The 19,504-nt window shown below is 33.0% G+C and overlaps 2 protein-coding genes across 2 annotated transcripts; both read left to right on the forward strand.

The window, feature by feature from the left end:
- Positions 1–5,404: 5,404 nt before the first annotated feature.
- On the forward strand, positions 5,405–13,832 carry LOC110701516 (CSC1-like protein ERD4). Its single transcript, XM_021879176.1, has 6 exons — positions 5,405–5,964; positions 9,916–10,061; positions 10,184–10,459; positions 11,011–11,858; positions 12,607–12,862; positions 13,179–13,832. The coding sequence occupies exons 1-6, from the start codon at positions 5,703–5,705 to the stop codon at positions 13,521–13,523; spliced, it is 2,133 nt and encodes a 710-aa protein (XP_021734868.1). The 5' UTR covers positions 5,405–5,702; the 3' UTR covers positions 13,524–13,832.
- Positions 13,833–17,780: 3,948 nt separating this feature from the next.
- Positions 17,781–18,440, forward strand: LOC110730064. Its single transcript, XM_021910173.1, has 2 exons — positions 17,781–17,984; positions 18,084–18,440. The coding sequence occupies exons 1-2, from the start codon at positions 17,781–17,783 to the stop codon at positions 18,438–18,440; spliced, it is 561 nt and encodes a 186-aa protein (XP_021765865.1).
- Positions 18,441–19,504: the final 1,064 nt, after the last annotated feature.

Below are 19,504 nucleotides of genomic sequence, written 5' to 3' on the forward strand. Positions count from 1 at the left end.
AATTAGAGGACATGATAGTGCGGTTCATGTGATGTTTGCAATGAATTGTGGTGTTTGCTCCTCTACAAAAGCTGAGTTGTTGGCTGTCTTGCGTGGGTTAGCTCTAGCATGGAATGAAGGGTTTTGTAAGGTGCTAGTGGCTAAATATTCAGAGGTTGTGATCAATCTCTTGGTAGAAGATTTCCCTTCTACCTCTCCTTATATACATATGTAGGCGTCGCTCGAAGTGCGCCTACGTTAAAAGCATGTGTGAATATGCTTGGCACTCTTAGGAAGTAGGAATTGACATATACGATTAGGGACAAGGAAAGTAGGGAGCCACCAACAAGTTTTTAAGGAACCTGTAAACCGTTCACGGATCATTTAAGGCAACCAGGCCACGAATAAAGGGACAATGATAGGCAACAACGATTGACCCGTGAAGGTTACACCCCATTCATAATCTATGAGATTACTAACTCCATATGGTTCGGAACCACGAAAGGAGGATCGGGGATGATGGTATGAAGTGAGTCATGGAGTCACATTCGCCCGTATTGGCCTCTACTCGATTCTTATAGTGAAAAGTGATTCCTGCAATCTCAAAGGCATGCAAACAAAGATTCAATTTTCTCCAAACTATTATTAAGCTAAATTGGTTTAATATTAATGCAACACATAATTCTAAAATATTAGTGATCACTTGATTAAACAACAAGATTAAAAAGGATCCTAAACCGGTTATCCAAATCATCTTATTAGGCGTGATTTTCAATTACATATTCCCTTTAAACATGCAATATGGTGATCATAAATAATAATAAAATACACATTAATATTGGAAGCAATTTAGCAATAATAGCGTTAATCAAATCAAATATAAAATAACCCTAATCATGATACTAGCAATATTAAATTAAAATAAGAGTAATTAAATTAACTAATTACTCACATTCAACACGTTCATTTAAATTGTTACATCATGAATAAACTGTTAGTAACTTCAATAAAAAAAATAGAAAGCAAATGAAAATTAAATTAAATAAATATAGATTTGATTTGGTCCAAACCCTCAGTTATTTATACCTTTCACGCCTTGGTTTAAGGATGGAACCTCGGGTTTAGTATAGACTCCTTGGAGTGCTTAAGGGAAAAATGGTGTAATTAGGAATATAGGTTTAAGGCTTAGAATATGGGAGAGAGAAGAGAATGATTTTGGTGTAAAAGAGAGGAAGAGAGAAGGATTTGATGATCAAGCTTGTTGATGATTGAAAAAGGAGTGATATGACCTCTGTTTATAGGGGAAAAAGAGGGTCGAAGAATCAAGAAAAGGTCGAGTTCGAATCGGATTAAAACTCTTGCGATAGACAACAGTTTTTTGCGGTTTTTGTTTTTATCATATCTTTTGATCCAAAAATTGGAATAAGATAAACAAGATATCGTTGGAAAGCTCTTGAATTCTACTTTCTAACCCAATTAGAATAAGATTAAAATATTTTATAAAAGTAAATATATGGCCGAAATAGTGGGACGGTGTCAGTTTTGAATAAAGTTTTTTATTTAATTCATATCTTTTTCGTTATAGCTCGAAATTGATATTATAATATATCATTGGAAAGATAATTTCAAGGGCTATCCAACCATATAAAATTTGGATAAAAACTATGATGCAAGAAAATAATATCTGTCTATCTTTGAACGTCTTTCAATTCGGATATAAATAGGATTTTAAAAAAAAGAGTTTTATTCAATTTCAAACTATTCAATCTTATCTTTTTAAAAAGGATAATTAAGATCTTTAGAAACTTATAGAAGCTTCCAATTAATCCTAATTGGTTTAGGAATGGGATTAAATAATTTGGACCCTCCACATGATCATTGGGTCGTAGGTAAGGTGGACTTAGGTTCGGTTTGGGCTTGTTTTAATATTATGGCCATAACTTATTCGTTATAACTCGGCCCAATGATCTGGAGGAGGGCCTATAATGAATTATCATTCCTAATGCAATTAGGATTGATTATAGTCTTCTAGAAGGTTCTTTTATGTTTTATGAGTTTTATTTGGAATAAAAGAAGTGTTTTAAATGAAATAACGATTTTACCCTTCGTACGGATTTTACGACTTGATTTTATTGAAAAATAGATTCCGCGTTGAAAATGCATGGAAAACCTTCTGCATCTCCAAACGACAGTTTCGTCGCCTAGCGACAATTTCGTCGCCTGGCGACGAGCCCTGTCGTTGGCGACAAAAGCGTGTTTTATTCCTTTTCGAACTCGGATTCGTTTTTATCGATTCCAGACTATTTTCTTATAAATAGGGTCCCTGACCTCCGTTTTTCAATAACCAATTCTAATCAGAATTCTCTAATTCTCTCTCTCTCTAAGCTAAAGCTTATTCTCTCTATCCCTCTTTCTAGCCTAGCCTTTCACAAACACGATTCCTCATACATTAATACTAGACACACCTAGCCAAGTTCGAAGTTGCCTTCGCCAAAAGACGCGAAAGGTTTGATATTTATGAGGGTTTGGTCCCAAATCTCTATTTCAATTATTTAATTTAATTGTTTGATATAATTTTCCTTGAAGTTACTAACGTGTGTATTTTGTTATTAGAAAGAGATACGAGGCATCGAAGTAAGTACTTTAATTGATGTTTTGATATAGAAATCATGCTTAGATTATTTTATTGATTCCTAGTATCATGTTAGGATGTTTTATTGCTTCCTAGTATCATGTTTAGAGTAATAATTAAGCTTTTTAAATCAATTATGATTTCAATGATGCTTCCTTTTCTTTCCTAATACTCCCTCCGTTTTTAAATACTTGCTCCATTTCTCCATGTGCGGAGTTTTAAGAGAAATTGGAGAAAATAATAATATATGGAGGTAATGGGGTAGGTGGAAGAATAATAAATTGTAAAAAGCAAAAGTAGTGGAGATGATTGGAGGAGAGAGAATATTTGGTGGGTCCACTAGATGAGGGATATTAGTTAAATATTGTAAAAATTTCCAAATAAGGAAATGGAGCAAGTATGTAAAAACGGCCGAAAAAAGAAAGTGGAGTAAGTATTTAAAAATGAAGGGAGTATAATGTTAGTATCATGTTAGGGCTAAAGCTTTGATCTTTATTGTTTAGTGACATGCTAGGGTTTGTTATTAATCTTGTTTGTATCATGCCTAGGATCTTGTTATTAATATTATGCTTTATTTTTTACATGAGCATGATTATTTTAATTATGATTATAATGGTTATAATTTTTATTATGATGATTATCATGTTGCTTGATATATATTTATTGTTATTGCTTGATCACGCCTTTTATGCATGTTTAAAGGGAATTTGTAATTGTAATCATACTTAATAAGATAATTAATAATATTTTTTTAGGTTAATATGATTATAATTCAAGTGGTCGCCAATAATAGTTTTGTTTGTGCATTAATATTCAACCAACATAGATTAAACAGGTTTAAGGTTAATCTAATGATTGCATGTTAGTCATAAAGCGCACATGAGTGTGAGTAGAATAAAGTAGATGTCTATTATTAGGGCAGGTTCTTTCTCTTTTAGATTAGATTTGTACCTTCATTCCCGAACTTCCAGTCATGGTTCTAGACCTATTGGAGTTAACGATCTCCTGGATCGTCAAGGGTGTAACCTTCACCATGTGAACGGTTTACAAGTTCCTAAAACTTGTTGGCGACTCTTTTGCTCTAGCTTCATTCCCTTTGGACGCCACCATGTTAGTATGATCAAAGTGGGGTTCAAATTTGGGGTAATACTTGAAATATTCCCTACACAACCATGATGTCTCCTTAACTCAACCGATAGTGGTGCTTAGGGCGGTCCCGAAGGACCTTCGTGCTGTTTTATTGGAGTACCAACGGGGAGTGGCTTGGCCTCGTCTAGTTCCTGAGTCGAGGGGTTAGAAGGGGTTGTAGCTCGGTTTTTTGTATGTTACTTTTGTTGTTTCGTTTTCTTAGTTTTATGTTCTGTTTTTTGCTCTCTGCAATATCTTTGTATGCCTTTTTAGCGCTTACCCCTCTCTCCCCTCCCCCCCCAAAAAAAAACCTTACACCTTCATACTCCAAATTCAAAAAAATAAATAGTTTTCCATATGTGTAGCATACCTTAAAAACCCTTTTCAAAACTTGTAATCTTAGGGCCTGTTCTGATTGACTGAACTCAGCTGAACTGAACTGAACTAAACTGAAATGAACCGAGCTGAACTGAACTGAACTGAACTGAGCTGAACTTATTAATTAGTGATTTTTAACTACGGATTAGTGATCTTTGATTATTTATTGATATTTATTACTATACATATGTGTATATACAAATGTACATATTAAAATATTTACGAAAAATATACTATATAATTATAATTATAAAATGTATGGAAAATATATTATAAAATGTATGGAAAATATATTAAAAACTTGAAACTGCTAAACATTTTAAACACATATACTATTTAATTTAAAAATAAAATAATATTAGGACAAAAGAACACAAAACAATTACATGTATCTAACCCATTTAAACAAATTTTAAATAAAATATTATATATATATATAAAAAAAAAACCAACAAGAAAAGCTGAAATTAGCTAAAATTAGTTTAAGTTGTGTAGTACTCTAATTTTCTCAATGAGATTAACATTAGAAATATGTTTCAAAAAAATAGAACCATTTGAACAATGAATTGTATCAATATTATTATTGTTATTATTATTATTAATTATTGATAATTATTATTATTATTTATTGATTATTATTATTATTATTATTCTTATTATTATTATTATTATTATTATTATTATTATTATTATTATTATTATTTATTGATGATTATTATTATTATTTATTGATTATTATTATTAGTATTATTATTATTATTTCAATTATTATTATTGTTATTATTATTATTATTGTTAATATTATTATTATTATTATTATTATTATTATTATTATTTTTGTTGTTGTTGTCGTTGTAATAAGAGCTTACAAGAATGAAATTTGGCTTTATATCATTAGCAATATCATTAGACATAAATTAAGAGCCGAGCTGAACTGAACTGAACTGAACTGAGCTGAACTGAACTGAATTGAGCTGAGCTGAACTGAATTGAACTGAACTGAACTGAACTGAATTTCAACGGAACAGAATAGACCCTTAGCCTAGTTTTCTTTGGACATAAAAGATTCCTTGGTATCCTTCATGTATCAACAAACTATGCCTTTCAAGTTTCAACATAGGATGGACCCAAAAAATTGAAAACACTTCTTCCAAATTATTCCTCTCATACTACTACTATACACGTATACTAACCAACCAACTCATTATTGAACCTTAGAATCCATTATCTTCAAACTTCAATCATCATTCGCTAACAAAATTGCCATAAAATTACTTTTGTATTCTCGACACTTGCCCTGCAACGTGGCAACCATTTATTCACTAACCTTTCAAATTCCCAATCCACCGTTAATAACGGTTACATTTCCTTTAGATCTAACGGTTTTCCTCTTTCCCCTTTCTTCTCCTCCTAAAATCTAACGGTCATTTTTCTTCATAAAAAAATGTCTCAATTTATCGACGCTTTCGCTATCTTTTGCATTTACACGTAATCTACACGGTTTAGAGTAAATGCCAACTTTTTTCTAGTACTAGTATCATTAACTTCTAGCACAAAAAAACCCAGAAAAAAAAAGTGTGAGAAAATGGATTTTGCGTCGTTTTTGACATCTTTGGGAACTTCTCTGATCATCTTTGTGATTTTGATGTTGTTGTTTACTTGGCTTTCGGGTAAACCCGGAAACCATGAAATATACTTCCCGAATCGTATTTTTAAGGGTATGGAACCGAGTTCTAGAACCCGGAATCCGATTTCGTGGATCAAAGAAGCAGTTTCTTCGTCTGAAAATGATATTATTGCTGTTTCTGGTGTTGATACTGCTGTCTATTTCGTCTTCCTTTCCACTGGTATGTTCTTTTTAGTATTTTTTTAATGGGCTTTTTCTTTTTTTTTTTTTTTTTTCCAAATACCCTGTAAATTGCCAATTACAGACTGGTTGGAATTATTGACAATTATTCTTGAATGAGTTGTAATACATGCCTTAAAAAAAAAGTTGTAATACATAATTATTAATATTAATTTTTAATTTTTTTTGATGTGTTTGTTATGATTTTTTTTTAATATAAATTGGGTATAAACCAGGATTTTTTTTTTTTTTTTTTTTTTTTTTTTTTTTTTTTTTTTGTGAAAAAGATTATTTAAGAAATTAATAATGTGTATTAGTATATGTTTGTCTTATAGGTTTTGATAAATGTGCAAACTTCTATTTTTATTTTAAAGCCGGCTTCTAGTTTCGGAGTTTAAAGATTTGTTTATGTTTGGCTAAGAAAAATTACTTCATTTACAATCAAGCTAATAATAAAATGTTTTTGTTGAATTCGAGTAAAGTGGTTTTTAATACTTTGTAATAATTTAAAGATAGCTTACATACTTTTCAAAAAGAAAAAAAAAATAAAATAAAGCCAGCTAAGATACAATGCTTTTGCCCTGCTCAATTATAATACCTCCGGTCCAAATTACTCGCAACTTTGGAATATTTTATAACTCATAAATAATACCCCTAAATTGCGAGTAATTTGAACCGGAAGTAGTAGTTGAATTATTTTTATAATTTTATACTACATTTATATTTTTTATGAAAAAATTAAAGTTTATTGATAAACAATATCAAATGACAAAATTGTAAATAAATCAACAACTTATTATTAAATATGGGTCCCATTGTTGTTGATATATTTACGAAAATGCGATGATGACTAATTATTTATGTTGATTTATTTACCATTTTGTCATTTGATAAACAAATTTTGTTTATCAAATTGATTAATTGGGGCTTCCTCATTTTTTATATTTTTGTGAAGTGAAACTTTTTATTTTATTTTTGTACTATTCATCTTATTTCTCTTATGTTACTGATTTATATATAAGATAAAATATAGTTTTGTCATTTTGTGGGTATAGTTGGAATCATATACTCCCCCTGTTCCTTTTGATAGTCACTCTTGATAGAAAATCACAAAATAAATAACAAGTAGCAAAAGTACATTGAAAAAGTTAATTTACATTTTGGGTATGTAAAAAAGTAGGGAGAGAAGGTAATTAAAATACATGGAAAAGTAAAATTTACATAGAAAAGTTAAATTTGCATAAATATTTGCAAATGGGAGAGAATTTTGGTAAAAAACAAATGTGACTAATATTTTAGGTCACCAAAAATGACATAAGTGACTATAAAAGGGACGGATCCGTCCCTTTATTACATGCCTGTATTCCATTTTGGGGTGACCAAAATTAAGTGTCTGTTTCTAGGTTGTACTTTTCTACAATATTATTCTCTTTTTGATGGACATCCTTTTTCTTTTTCTTTTTGGTACTTTAACATCAATTCCTAATACTTTCTCTCTCTTAATTCCCAACCACTTTTTCTTTCTTTCTATCTCTCTCTAACGCCACATGTATATTTATACTCCCAATTATTAGTTTTAAGGAATCTTTAACTTTCTTAATTCCCGTGCAAAATAAGAAATAGGCATGTAATAAACGGACGGAAGGAGTAATATTCAATTGTTATAATTTTAACTTATTAATAATCAAAGATATTATTGGCCAAATCATTTTGAGATTAAGGTTTTGTTGTTGTTAGTGGCGGATCCAGGATTTAAAACTAGGGGTAGCATTGAACCATTGAATATTAAGAGAGAAAAACGCGTACGGCTTATTATCTTTAACTAGCCTTTAAATTTAAACATTTATTTTTGTAGTTAAATTATATTTTAGTTATCAATATAATTCAATGATCAAATTAAAAGTATTCAATATTTTCAATAAATTACCTATCTATGTATTTCGTATCCATCATTCACAAGTTTAAAAGCTACTCTATACATGGTAATTTATAACAATATATACAATAACATTTCTTAATTGCTTTACTCATTTAAAACTAAATTATAAATAAATTACTTAATTACCAAATATGTGCATTTAAATAAAAAAGAAACAAAATGGGAAGAATTTCATCAAATGAACTAAAAAAAAAACTGTATGATCGGTATCATCTACAAACGTATGGTGATTAAAAAATAATTAAAGTATGAGTATATTTGTTTATTATTTTAAAATAATAAATTTTATTACTTGATTTTTCATAAATTAAATGAAAGATTTAAAAAAAAAAAGGTTGAATGCATAATTAATTATGCTCACATAAAGTAGAAGTAGAAGTTCAAGCAAAAGTTTGGGAAAAAAAAAAAAAGACAACCTAAGTGACCGGTTGTTATACACAACTGGTCTCTGTTACTATAAAAAAAGCAAAGGAAATTGGTGGTATGGGCCCTGCAGGGTACAGTGAATATGCTATGCGCCTATTGCCCGATCAAAGAGACCTCCTATGCATAATAACAGGTCTCTTTGATCAACACTATATTTTTTTTTTCTCTTTTCCAGGGTAGCATGTGCTATCCCTTGTGTCCGCCAGTGGTTGTTGTTGTTGATAGTCAAAGACATTATTGGCCAATGTTTTGAATTCACATACGTGCCTAGGAGGAACATTTTACCTAATAAAAAAAGAGGGAGTATGTTGACAATGCTCACCTTTGACAGTTAATGTTTCAATCACTAATTATTAATATAATTTGATAATTTTAAAACACTTATTGGGACGATTAAAACAAGATCCACATGATTTGAATTACTTAATAGCTGCTGCAGACTAACTGCAGGCAGTAGGCCAGTAGGTATAAACTTTGGGCTCTGATACAAACTTGTGTCATCTTACATAGGGGCTCCATAATAATAATCCCTTGATGGTAGCAGCTGGCACTGATGCAGTTGCGGCCCTGCTTAGCTGCTGTGATGCACTGCAGCCATAGGTGCTTAGCTTCTTCTAGGGTTGCTTGTAGCTTCTGTGTTTGCTCCTGCTTCAATAGGTGCTTAAGATTGCTGAGAATAGCTTACATAAGTTGCTGTAGCTGCTGTTTTAAGGAGCTTGCAGCTACCTTTAGAGGCATGTAGTAACTGCTACAGACTTGCTGCAGTACAGTAGGTATTAACCTTGGGCACTGATACAAACTGGTGCTGGCTTTCTTAACACTTAAGGGAATATCATACCATAAACAAAACTTGTGGAAAAAGCTTGACTTTGATAAAAGTTGTTGATTATGAAGCTATAATTAGTTAAGAATCAGTAATGAATTAAGACTCAAGTCTCAATAAGAACGACAAGTGACATACTACGTATCAGATTGGTTATTGGGCAAGTGACAACTAAGGTTTATTAGCATTTTCCCCTCATGTAGTCCCTTTGGGTAGCTATTTATTGAGGTATCTAATTCAGACTGGAGAACTTTGAAGTAATTGATCTGTTTAGAACAACTCTCTTTCTGCCTTATTGTCACAAGTTAGGTGATTTGAACATGTTTTTCTCAAAAAAAAAAATAAAAAAAAAATGCTGTTTTTTACAATTCAAGATTATCATCAATACTGATCTTTCATATTGATAGGCATAGGTGGATTTGATTAGCTGCTCAGTCTGATTGACCAACTCATTGAATTGTCTGCTTAATTTATAACCTTTTGCTCATATGATATGGTGTATTTTACAAAATTTAATTTTATTATCACTAATCTGCTTCTTCATTACCAATATTCATATGTGTAATCGATTAAAAGACCAGTCTGATGGACTGACTACCTTAAGAAGATGTACTTACTGTCATTTGTTCCTTGTCATCACTTAAGTTCTTCTGATAGCTTTGCCAATTCTATCTGTACTGAGTTCTTATCCATTTGTTTGAAGTGTCAAGAGATAATCTTTAATGCTACTGCTAACCTACTAATGTTGATGTTCTTTTTCCCAGCTTTCTCAATGATGGTTTTGGCTGGAATTGTGCTGCTTCCATCTCTTTTGCCTCTTTCCATCACTGATCACAGCATCACACAGAATAACACCACAAGCAATGGAACATTCAGTGAGCTGGATAAGTTCTCCATGGGTCACATTGAAGTAAGTATAGCATTTGGTACAAATTATCTCCACAAGTCAATATTGATTACATATTGCATTTCCTCTATAGTCAGTACCTATATTACTGCAAATCTCTAAAAACATCTGACTTCAATTAACAGCAAAAAAGTCCGAGGTTGTGGGGACATTTGATTGCTGTCTACTGGGTTTCTTTGGTTACATATTTTCTCTTATGGAAGGCATATAAACATGTTTCTGAAATAAGGGCTACTGCTCTGATGTCATCTGAAGTAAGAGCAGAACAATTTGCCGTTCTTGTGAGAGATATACCCCCTCCTCTGGAAGGTGAGACCAGGAAGGAACAAGTTAATTCGTATTTCAAGGCCATATATCCAGATACGTTCTACAGGTCTATGGTAGTAACAGACAATACTAAGGTGAGTTTTAAGTATTCCTTCAAGTTTTCCTATCCTTACTAAACTGCATCCTGATGAGGCGTAATAGTAAGTGATATTTTTTCTATTACTAAACATGGAAGGCGTATGTTTCTGACTTTATTCTTAATATTATTTTTATTGTATTATAGTTTCTAAAACTGATCATGCTATGTTAGTTTATTTTTTCTTTTACTGAACATGGAAGGCGTATGTTTCTGACTTTATTCTTAATATTATTAATATTGTATTATAGTTTCTAAAACTGATCATGCTATGTTAGTGAGTTCCATTTTGAAAACTTAAGCTTTGAATGAAAGGTTGTTATTAAGAGACCTTGATTTTGTTTGATCTTCATATCTAATTGCATGCTGTAGTAACATTGAAGTTTAGTTGTAAAAGCCTCAAACAAAGTTGCATGGCTGTAAAAGTGATTTTACCTTTTCATAAATATGAAAAAATAGTTGGTAATTGAAGTAAATTGTTAGTATTAGTTGCAAATTTTAAGGTGATTATAATGACTTCCATTGCCTTGACCTTTCCTAATTTTACAGGTCAACAAAATCTGGGAGGAGTTAGAGGGATATAGAAAGAAACTTGTGCGTGCTGAAACAGTTTATGCACAATCAAAAACAATTGATAAACCTGAGGGAATCAGACCAATGAACCGCATTGGCTTCCTTGGTCTTTGTGGAAAGAATGTAGATACCATAGAACACTGCAACGAGAAGATAAATGGACTTATCACGAAGTTGGAAACTGAGCAAAAAGTAACCTTAAGAGACAAACAGCTTTCTTCAGCACTCGTATTCTTTTCAAGCAGGGTGGCTGCCGCTTCTGCTGCTCAGAATTTACATGCCAGAATGGTTGACACTTGGACAGTAGAAGATGCTCCTGAACCACGTCAACTGATTTGGAGTAACCTTTCTCTCCAGTTTTACATGAGGGAAGTACGCAAATACATTGTGTACATTACCGTTGCGTTAATGGTAGTATTTTACATGATTCCTATCACAATGATATCAGCTTTTACGACATTGGGGAAACTCGTGAAGCTTATGCCTTTCATAAAACCTGTTGTCAATATAGCTCCGATTCGAACTGTATTGGAGGCTTATCTTCCTCAACTTGCCCTCATAATATTTTTGGCCCTGCTCCCAAAATTACTCATGTTTCTGACTAAATTGGAAGGTATTCCTTCAGAGAGCCATGCAGTGAGAGGTGCTTCAGGCAAATATTTCTACTTCGTAGTTTTTAATGTTTTCATTGGAGTGACCCTTAGTGGAACCTTATTTGGTAATTTCAAGGATCTAGAGAAAAGTAGTTTGACAAAAATTGCTGATTTACTTGGGAAGGGCCTTCCAGACAATGCAACCTTTTTTTTGACATATGTGGCACTCAAGTAAGAAATACATCTTCATTTCTCTATTTCTGTTCTACCTTTTTTTTCCTTACTTTCCCATATTAACAATGCAGTTTCCAGTTCTTGTTCAGTTTTATACGTTCATGTAATGCATATATGAAGAATACGTAACGTCATTGTTCTTACTAAGATGGGAAAAGGAAATACAGACTTTAAAGTACATAGTTTTATATATATGTAGTTATTTTGTTACAAGTTGCTGGTAAATCTGTGCTTGTTTCTTATTGTTTTAATTTGCCACTTTAGCTGTTTCAGATCTTGCCAACAGTTGGTGGCAGACTTCTAGCTAAATTCTGTAAAAATTTTAAATTTTTGGTTAATGTTAGTATTTAACCATCTTTCTACTTAATCTTTGATTAAGCTGCCTGAAATATGTAATTGGTTTTTTTTCCAAAAAAAAAAAAAAAAAAAAAAAAAAATTAATTGGTTTGCTGCTGTAATACTCCCACAAGTTTATAATCTTTAATTTTTAATCTGTTATCTTACCAACTTTTTGACTCTTACACATGTAATGGGTTTGCCATTCTCATGCTCTCACAAATCTAAATGTAAAACGAGAACACTTTATGCTTTGCCTTATTATGCCATCTGCTATTTAATGTTTACTTAAATTCTAGCTGGAGTATTGTAGTAATTTGTAGATCTTATCACCTAAATCATGACTGAATTGGAACTCTTTGCCCTACATCATGTTCTGATTTTCATTTGTTTCTACACCGCGGTGCAGATTTTTTGTAGGGTATGGGCTGGAGCTGTCTAGATTGATTCCCCTTATCATATTCCATCTAAAAAAGAAGTACCTTTGCAAGACTGAAGCTGAAGTGAAAGAAGCTTGGGCTCCTGGAGATTTTGGATATGCAACGAGGGTTCCTGGTGACTTGCTTATACTCACAATTACCCTTTGTTACTCTGTTATTGCACCCCTAATCCTTCCCTTTGGTGCTGTTTATTTCGGTCTCGGATGGCTTGTCTTGAGAAATCAGGTAAAATTTGCTTGCACGCATCACTTTTAATTTTTATTTATTTATATGCTCTTACGATCCTACACTTAAGCAATGACCGGGCTTGATCATGAGAATTTCATCAACCTATGTTACTCAGATACCTAATTTCATCTCAAATGTCCATGTTAGATCCACAAGATACAACACCTACCACTGTGTTAAACTAGAGAACCAGAATCTGAGTACCATGATTATACTACAACAATAGTATCAAAACATTGCATGTATAACTTTTACGTAAGAAGATTGCTTATTTACAGTGGATCTCTGACGAGTTTTTTCTTCTTTACGACAGGCACTGAAAGTTTATGTTCCATCATTTGAGAGCTATGGGAGGATGTGGCCTCATATGCATGCACGATTCCTTGCGGCATTAGTCCTTTATCAAGTTACAATGATAGGTTACTTTACACTAAAGTTGTTCTACTTCACTCCCCTGCTCTTTCCACTTCTTATATTTTCCCTAATCTTTGCTGTTGTCTGTAAGAAGAAATTCTATGGCTTTTTCGAACACACAGCTCTTGAAGTTGTATGCCATGAATTGAAGGAAAGTCCCAATGTCGAACGAGTCTATAGATCATTTGTTCCCCCAAGTTTGAGCTCTGATAAGCTAGATGGTGATCATTATGGAGATGCTTAATAAGTTTCGTTGGGGGTGTTTGTTTGATGTACATTTATATTTTCTGGTTTTCCATTTTTTTTTTTTTTTTTTTTTTTTTTGGGTTTTTCATTTCCTCCAGCATAGTTTTTCGAAAGGCATTGATAGAATTGCATTAGAAAGTGTTGATCGTGTATATAGATATTCCCAGAACTTCTGTTTATTATTTGTGATAATTATTTGGATTGATTTGTTGGATTTTTAGCATAAGCAAGTTGACATTCAAGGGTTTGGATGTAGTTTTATAAAAATTTATATAATGAAAATGCTGGTCATGCTATGAAATATATAGATATTGAGAGAAGTCCACTTTTATTTAGTTGACAGATTTGACACTATTCTCTTCTCAAGTTATCATGCTTGTCAACACACTATTTTAACGATTATACAAGTGAATTGTATGACTATTTATGTAAAGGTAATCTATACCAATTTATTAAAAAAGACATTCCTAAGAATGTCCTCGTATCACTTAAACCGCCCATCACTATGCCATGTCACCCACTCAACTCTTCCACAAGTTTTGAACACACAACCACTAATTCTAGAACCAAGTGTCTCACCAACAAGGTATGTGATTTTTTATGCAATCTTTTGAATACAAAATATTAATAGTAACAAATGACAATACGAATAACAAATTTAATTACAAGAAAATTGAATCATAAATTACAATGAATATTAATAATTAGTTCCAAATTATAATCTTGGGCATTGCCCGTACTCAAAAACTAGTTTACTATTACATTGTGCACTATTAACTTAGGGGGTGTCAAGAAAGGTGGCAAATATTAATTACAATGAAGAAAACTAAGGTGTGGACATTCACATATTGACTAATTTGTCTTCCCGACACTTCAATTGATGGGCTATACAAGAATGACATTCATAGTGAAGTCAAAGTGACAAGGCTATAATATTTTACGCAGCACTTTGATGGAAGAACAATTCTGGAAACCTTTTGAAGTTTTACAGCCGAGTAACAAGAATTTTACTAGCCAGATATAAATTCACAATCATATAGAGCTGCAGTGCTAAATCTAGCAACACCGAATCTCACAAACTTGAGATCCCAGTGACTGGAATCCAAGAATCCCCCTTCCCTTGTTATGCTCTCATCTCATTTATAAGCTACTCTTTGATTGCAACTTAAGCAACAATCCTGGTTTACTGGTTTAATAGAAAATTAGGCAAAACTTCTTGCAGTGCTGTCTTCTTTCTATATGAATACCATGTCCTGTCAGGTAGATATATCATGACAATAAGAAATATGAAGCAAACACAATCAGAACCTACTTTTGATGTTGAACAAATAACAATGTATTCAAGTTCCACAGGTTGAGCCATAGGACCGGACCAGGGTTTTTATTTGAACGCACACTAATGAACTAAATTAAACCAGAAGTAATGGTAGATATCAGTAGGAGTACACATCATCTAGAAAAATCAGTAGTGATATACATTATTAATTATCAACCTTGTCGAATTATAAAGGGATATGTGCTCATCTCATGAAAAAAAAAAAGGATTGACCATCATTAAAAACAATACATGCCAGTTTGCCAAATGTGTAGATTAAATAGCAATAATATGTTATTTCTACTTACGAGGTAATCAGAGTATCTTACAGCAGCAATTAGCTAACTTCTACTTTCCATTAGAGTTAATATTAAGGGTTGTGTGTTGTCAAGAATAGAATCAATGGATAATGCCAATACTAACAAGCATGAATTAATATTCTGTTTGCACAAAATATGAAATAATGTATAGACACAAACACCTAAACTAGACAACCAAAACCCACACATTTAATATAACCCATATTCTGGTAACCAACCAGCATAAGCTTCACTATATCAAAATCCATAAGATACTGCTACTTTTTATAGTTTATTTATTTATTTTTTATTTTTTAAATACTACTTTTTATAGTTTATAGTCTCTGCTTCATTAGTTTATAGTTGCCTCAATTGTAGTCATAGGAGTTTGTATTTGTAAGCTGACATACTTACACGGGAATTTTGTGTAGAACTACCCTAAATATAGGGTCATTTGTGAACAATTACCCATTTTTTTTATATGCTTAGAATTACCCACAAGTTTGAAAACATTTGGGTATCACTACCCATTAACATTTTCCGTCCAATTAAGACGTTATCGGAGCTCATTTTTTTCACTTTTATAAAGGTTTTAATCTACTTTAATTAACCTAATTAGGGTTTTAATCATAATTCATTTTAGGGTTCATGAGTGTAGTATTATTTGGAGATTTAATTTCTAAGGTTTGAGGGTATAATTGAATTGGGGTTTTTGATTATTTTAGCATTAATTGACCATTGTAACTGAGAAAAGAGAAAAATTGGCCCGTGTGTAGTGTTACCCAAACTATTCCAAACTTGCAAGTAGTTCTAAATAAAAAAAAAAAAAGGTAGTTGTTCACAAATGACCCTATCTTTAGGGTAGTTCTACACAAAATTTCCTACTTACACACAACAATACAGTAAAAATATATTCATGTGGGGGTCATGCTAATATGCTATATGTCAAGTGTGCTATCCTTTATCATTCTTGGTGATCTGACACTCACATCTGCATGATAATGTCTAAGTCTGCTTAGTGAAGAATTTATCATCTCAATTGCTGCAGATTCCTATCATCCTATGTTCACCTATGAAAAATGATCATTACCCTTTTTTTTTTCCTTAGACATCAATGCGAGGGATGTGTTGGATTTTTTCCCTTAGACATCAATGATCAATCCTCAAAATTGATGTCAGAGCAGCTGATCACAGCTGTATAATGTTTAAACAATTGGGAAAACGTAAACATCTATTAAAATTTTAAAGTACAGGCATAGCTTAATAACATTTCAATTGGTTGAACTCATTATAAATGTTCAGCTTGAATAACAAACACATAGTAATAAACTAATAATGAATAGTCCATTCCAAAAAAAAAAAAAAGAAAAAAAAAAGAAAAAAAAAGGTAATAATGAATAGGCAAAGAATGAAGGTTTTGATGTATGAATGACCAAATACTAAAATTCATAACCGAAATAATATGCATCATTGGCTTATTTGCTATGATTAAGCTCAAGTTTTGAGTTGAAATTTGGAAAGAGTTTGGACATTACCTGACTCCTTAAGTTGTGCATTGATCATTGACCAGAGCCCCAGCAGTGATTTGAATCTGAAGCAAATTAAAAATCAGAATGTAACAGATGTATGTTTGATTCTATTTCTTCCTATAGTGAATTTCATGCTTCAAATTTTGTTGCAACATATTAGTAAATAGGAAATAATAATCCCTATTCTTTTTTTCATACCAGGAAAGGATTCAACATTTATGCGAGGGATGTGTGGGATATGGGGCCAGTCAATGCCAGTATGGCTCTTGCATCTTTTCTTCAATTCCGGGTTACATCCTCTTACATGAAGTTGAGCTAAGGAAGTTAGGTGGCTCATCTCTTTTGGCATTGTTTTCAATTTTGGACAATGATCAATAATCAGGGATTGGAGAGATGATAAGCTATCAATTGATGGTATTAGGCTTTCCAAATTACCACAACCCCTAATGCTTAGGGATTGGAGAGATGATAAGCAATCTATCCCCTTTGGCAACTTCACCGCCTTTGGAAGTCCAAGGAAGGAATCTCCATGGCATCTCTGTGTCACTTCCTTCATTATTAATGAATCCTTCTGCTGTGCTTTTGTTAGTAATGCTGCTGACATCATCTTCATCCTCCAATTCCAACTCAGGAAGGTCTTCCAATGTTAGACTCTCCAGGACAGGCGAATACTCCTACACTCCTCGTCCTGATATACTTATTGAAGAAGTTAGTGCTTGTGTGTGTATGGAGCTGTGTATGCTGCTGTTGTTAATTTCCTGTGTCTTTCCTTTTTTGTCTGTTTGCTCTGTGAGCTGTCATATTCTGTTTTTTTTCCTAGGTTGATTCTAGTAGACAATTGTCATGTTTTTGTAAGGATAGTGAGTCCATATATATTGGAGGGCAGCCTTGTAAGAAAGACAGGATGAATGAAAGAAATACCCTAGAAAATGGGAATGTTCCTCTGCAAACATAGCCGTTTTATTGCTAAAATATTTTCTGTCATTATGGTATCAGAGCCATAGGCTCAAATTTGCCTAAAAATTCTATCTTTCTTTGTTTTTCATATTATCTAAACACAGATCTAGTAGAAGCTAGTATTAGATTTAAGAAAGATTTAATCTTTGAGGAAAATGGTAACAACCATAGATGCTACCAGTCCACTATACCTACACCCTTCAGATGGGAACAATTTCCAGTCAATAGAGAAGTTACAAGGCTCTTCCAACTTCAGGTCATGGAAGAGGTCTATGGAGATAGCCCTGGAATCTAGGAGGAAGCTAGGATTTGTGACTGGAACATTGGTGAAAGATAGCTCAGACACTGTGAAGGCTGAGGCATGGGATACATGTAATAACATGATAATCTCATGGATTCTGGGGTCTGTCTCAGAGTCAATTCGAAAGTCTATTCTGTATGTGAGCAGTGCTTAACAGATCTGGAACCAACTTGAGAAAAGGTTCTCTCTTGTGAATGGATCAAGGAAATACAAACTCAACAAGGAGTTGTATGATACTAAGCAGCAAAGCATGACTATTAGTGAGTATTACACTCAGATGAAGGCAATATGGGAGGAATTAGAGTCACTAAATGTCCTTCCATCTATTGGAGAAGTGAATGCTGAAGTTGCAGCTTTTCTCACAGCGTTGGGAAAGCAGAATGAAGAACAAAAACTCTTCCAGTTTCTCAATGGACTGGATGATGCTCATGGGGCTCAGAGGAGTCAGATTTTGATGATGAAAACTCTCCCATCTGTTGAAACAACATGCAGTTTTCTGGAACAGGAAGAATAACAGAGAATAATTCTCACTCAGCCTAAAGAGGAACCTGAATCTCTTGCTATGTTCAGTAAAGGGATAGGGGGAGCATGCACAGTATGTGGAAAAAAGGGCATTCAAATATTAAATGCTGGGAAGTGATTGGGTATCCACCTGGTCACCCTAAGGTAAAGTCTCACCCACAGAAAGACAGAGGGAAGAGTGGTATTGCAAGTTCTAGGTGGAACAAAGGGAAGCAGCAAGGTAACAAATCTGCTGCAAATGTGCAGAGCAGCAATCAGAGTGAATCTGGAGTCAGCAGTGCTAGCACAAGCAGCCAATTCACTATGCAGCAAATAGAGGCAATGCTCAGGATGATGTAAACAACACTAAAGCAAACTACTCCAGACACTGATGATGAACTGGAAACCTCATATGCAGGTATGGTATCCTGTTATTTTGCTGAATCTATTGCAAATAGCTGGATTATTGATTCTGGTGCATCAGACCATATGACTGAAATTTAGATATTATGGTGAATGTTGTCAAGAATCTAAATGAACTCAAAATTAACTTGCCAAATGGTCAGACTAAAAGTATAAGTCATATTGGGAATGTTAGGCTTGAGAATGGTCTGTCACTTAGGAATGCATTGTATGTTCCATCCTTTAAGCACAATTTGTTGTCTGTGAACAAACTTTTGCAAGATTCAAAGTGTAGAGTACAATTCTATGCTGAATATTGTGTCATTGAAGAGTTACAGTCAAGTGTTGTAAAGGGAATTGGAATGATGAAAAATGGGTTGTACAATCTCAAAAATGATCCAATAGAGAGTGTGATACAGGAGTTGAAAGAAGAAATCATGAGTAGGGCTGAATGCAAAAAGAGTGAGAAAAATGCAATGAGCACCTGCACTTACAACAATGTCCCAAGCATAGTGAGAGATGCTCCTGTCTTGAGTAACAGAACATTGTGGCACTATAGACTAGGGCATGCTCCATATGCAAGGATTCAAAAGATTCATAATCTAAAAGGTGTGAAATCAAGAAGCACAAATGTGTGTTTAACATGTCCTCTGGAAAAATTTACCAAACTTCCAT

The sequence above is a fragment of the Chenopodium quinoa genome, unplaced genomic scaffold (assembly GCF_001683475.1).
Source record: "Chenopodium quinoa cultivar QQ74 unplaced genomic scaffold, ASM168347v1, whole genome shotgun sequence".
Classification (NCBI taxonomy): Eukaryota; Viridiplantae; Streptophyta; class Magnoliopsida; order Caryophyllales; family Amaranthaceae; genus Chenopodium; species Chenopodium quinoa.

What these genes read in the sequence shown, in the direction of transcription:
- LOC110701516 (XM_021879176.1), top strand. Translation starts at nt 5,703, where the DNA reads ATGGATTTTGCGTCGTTTTTGACATCTTTGGGAACTTCTCTGATCATC. An exon ending in TCTCCATGGGTCACATTGAA is followed by an intron (nt 10,062 to 10,183) that starts GTAAGTATAGCA and finishes TTCAATTAACAG; the next exon opens with CAAAAAAGTCCGAGGTTGTG. An exon ending in TTGACATATGTGGCACTCAA is followed by an intron (nt 11,859 to 12,606) that starts GTAAGAAATACA and finishes ACCGCGGTGCAG; the next exon opens with ATTTTTTGTAGGGTATGGGC.
- LOC110730064 (XM_021910173.1), top strand. Translation starts at nt 17,781, where the DNA reads ATGGTAACAACCATAGATGCTACCAGTCCACTATACCTACACCCTTCA. An exon ending in CAGACACTGTGAAGGCTGAG is followed by an intron (nt 17,985 to 18,083) that starts GCATGGGATACA and finishes AGTGCTTAACAG; the next exon opens with ATCTGGAACCAACTTGAGAA.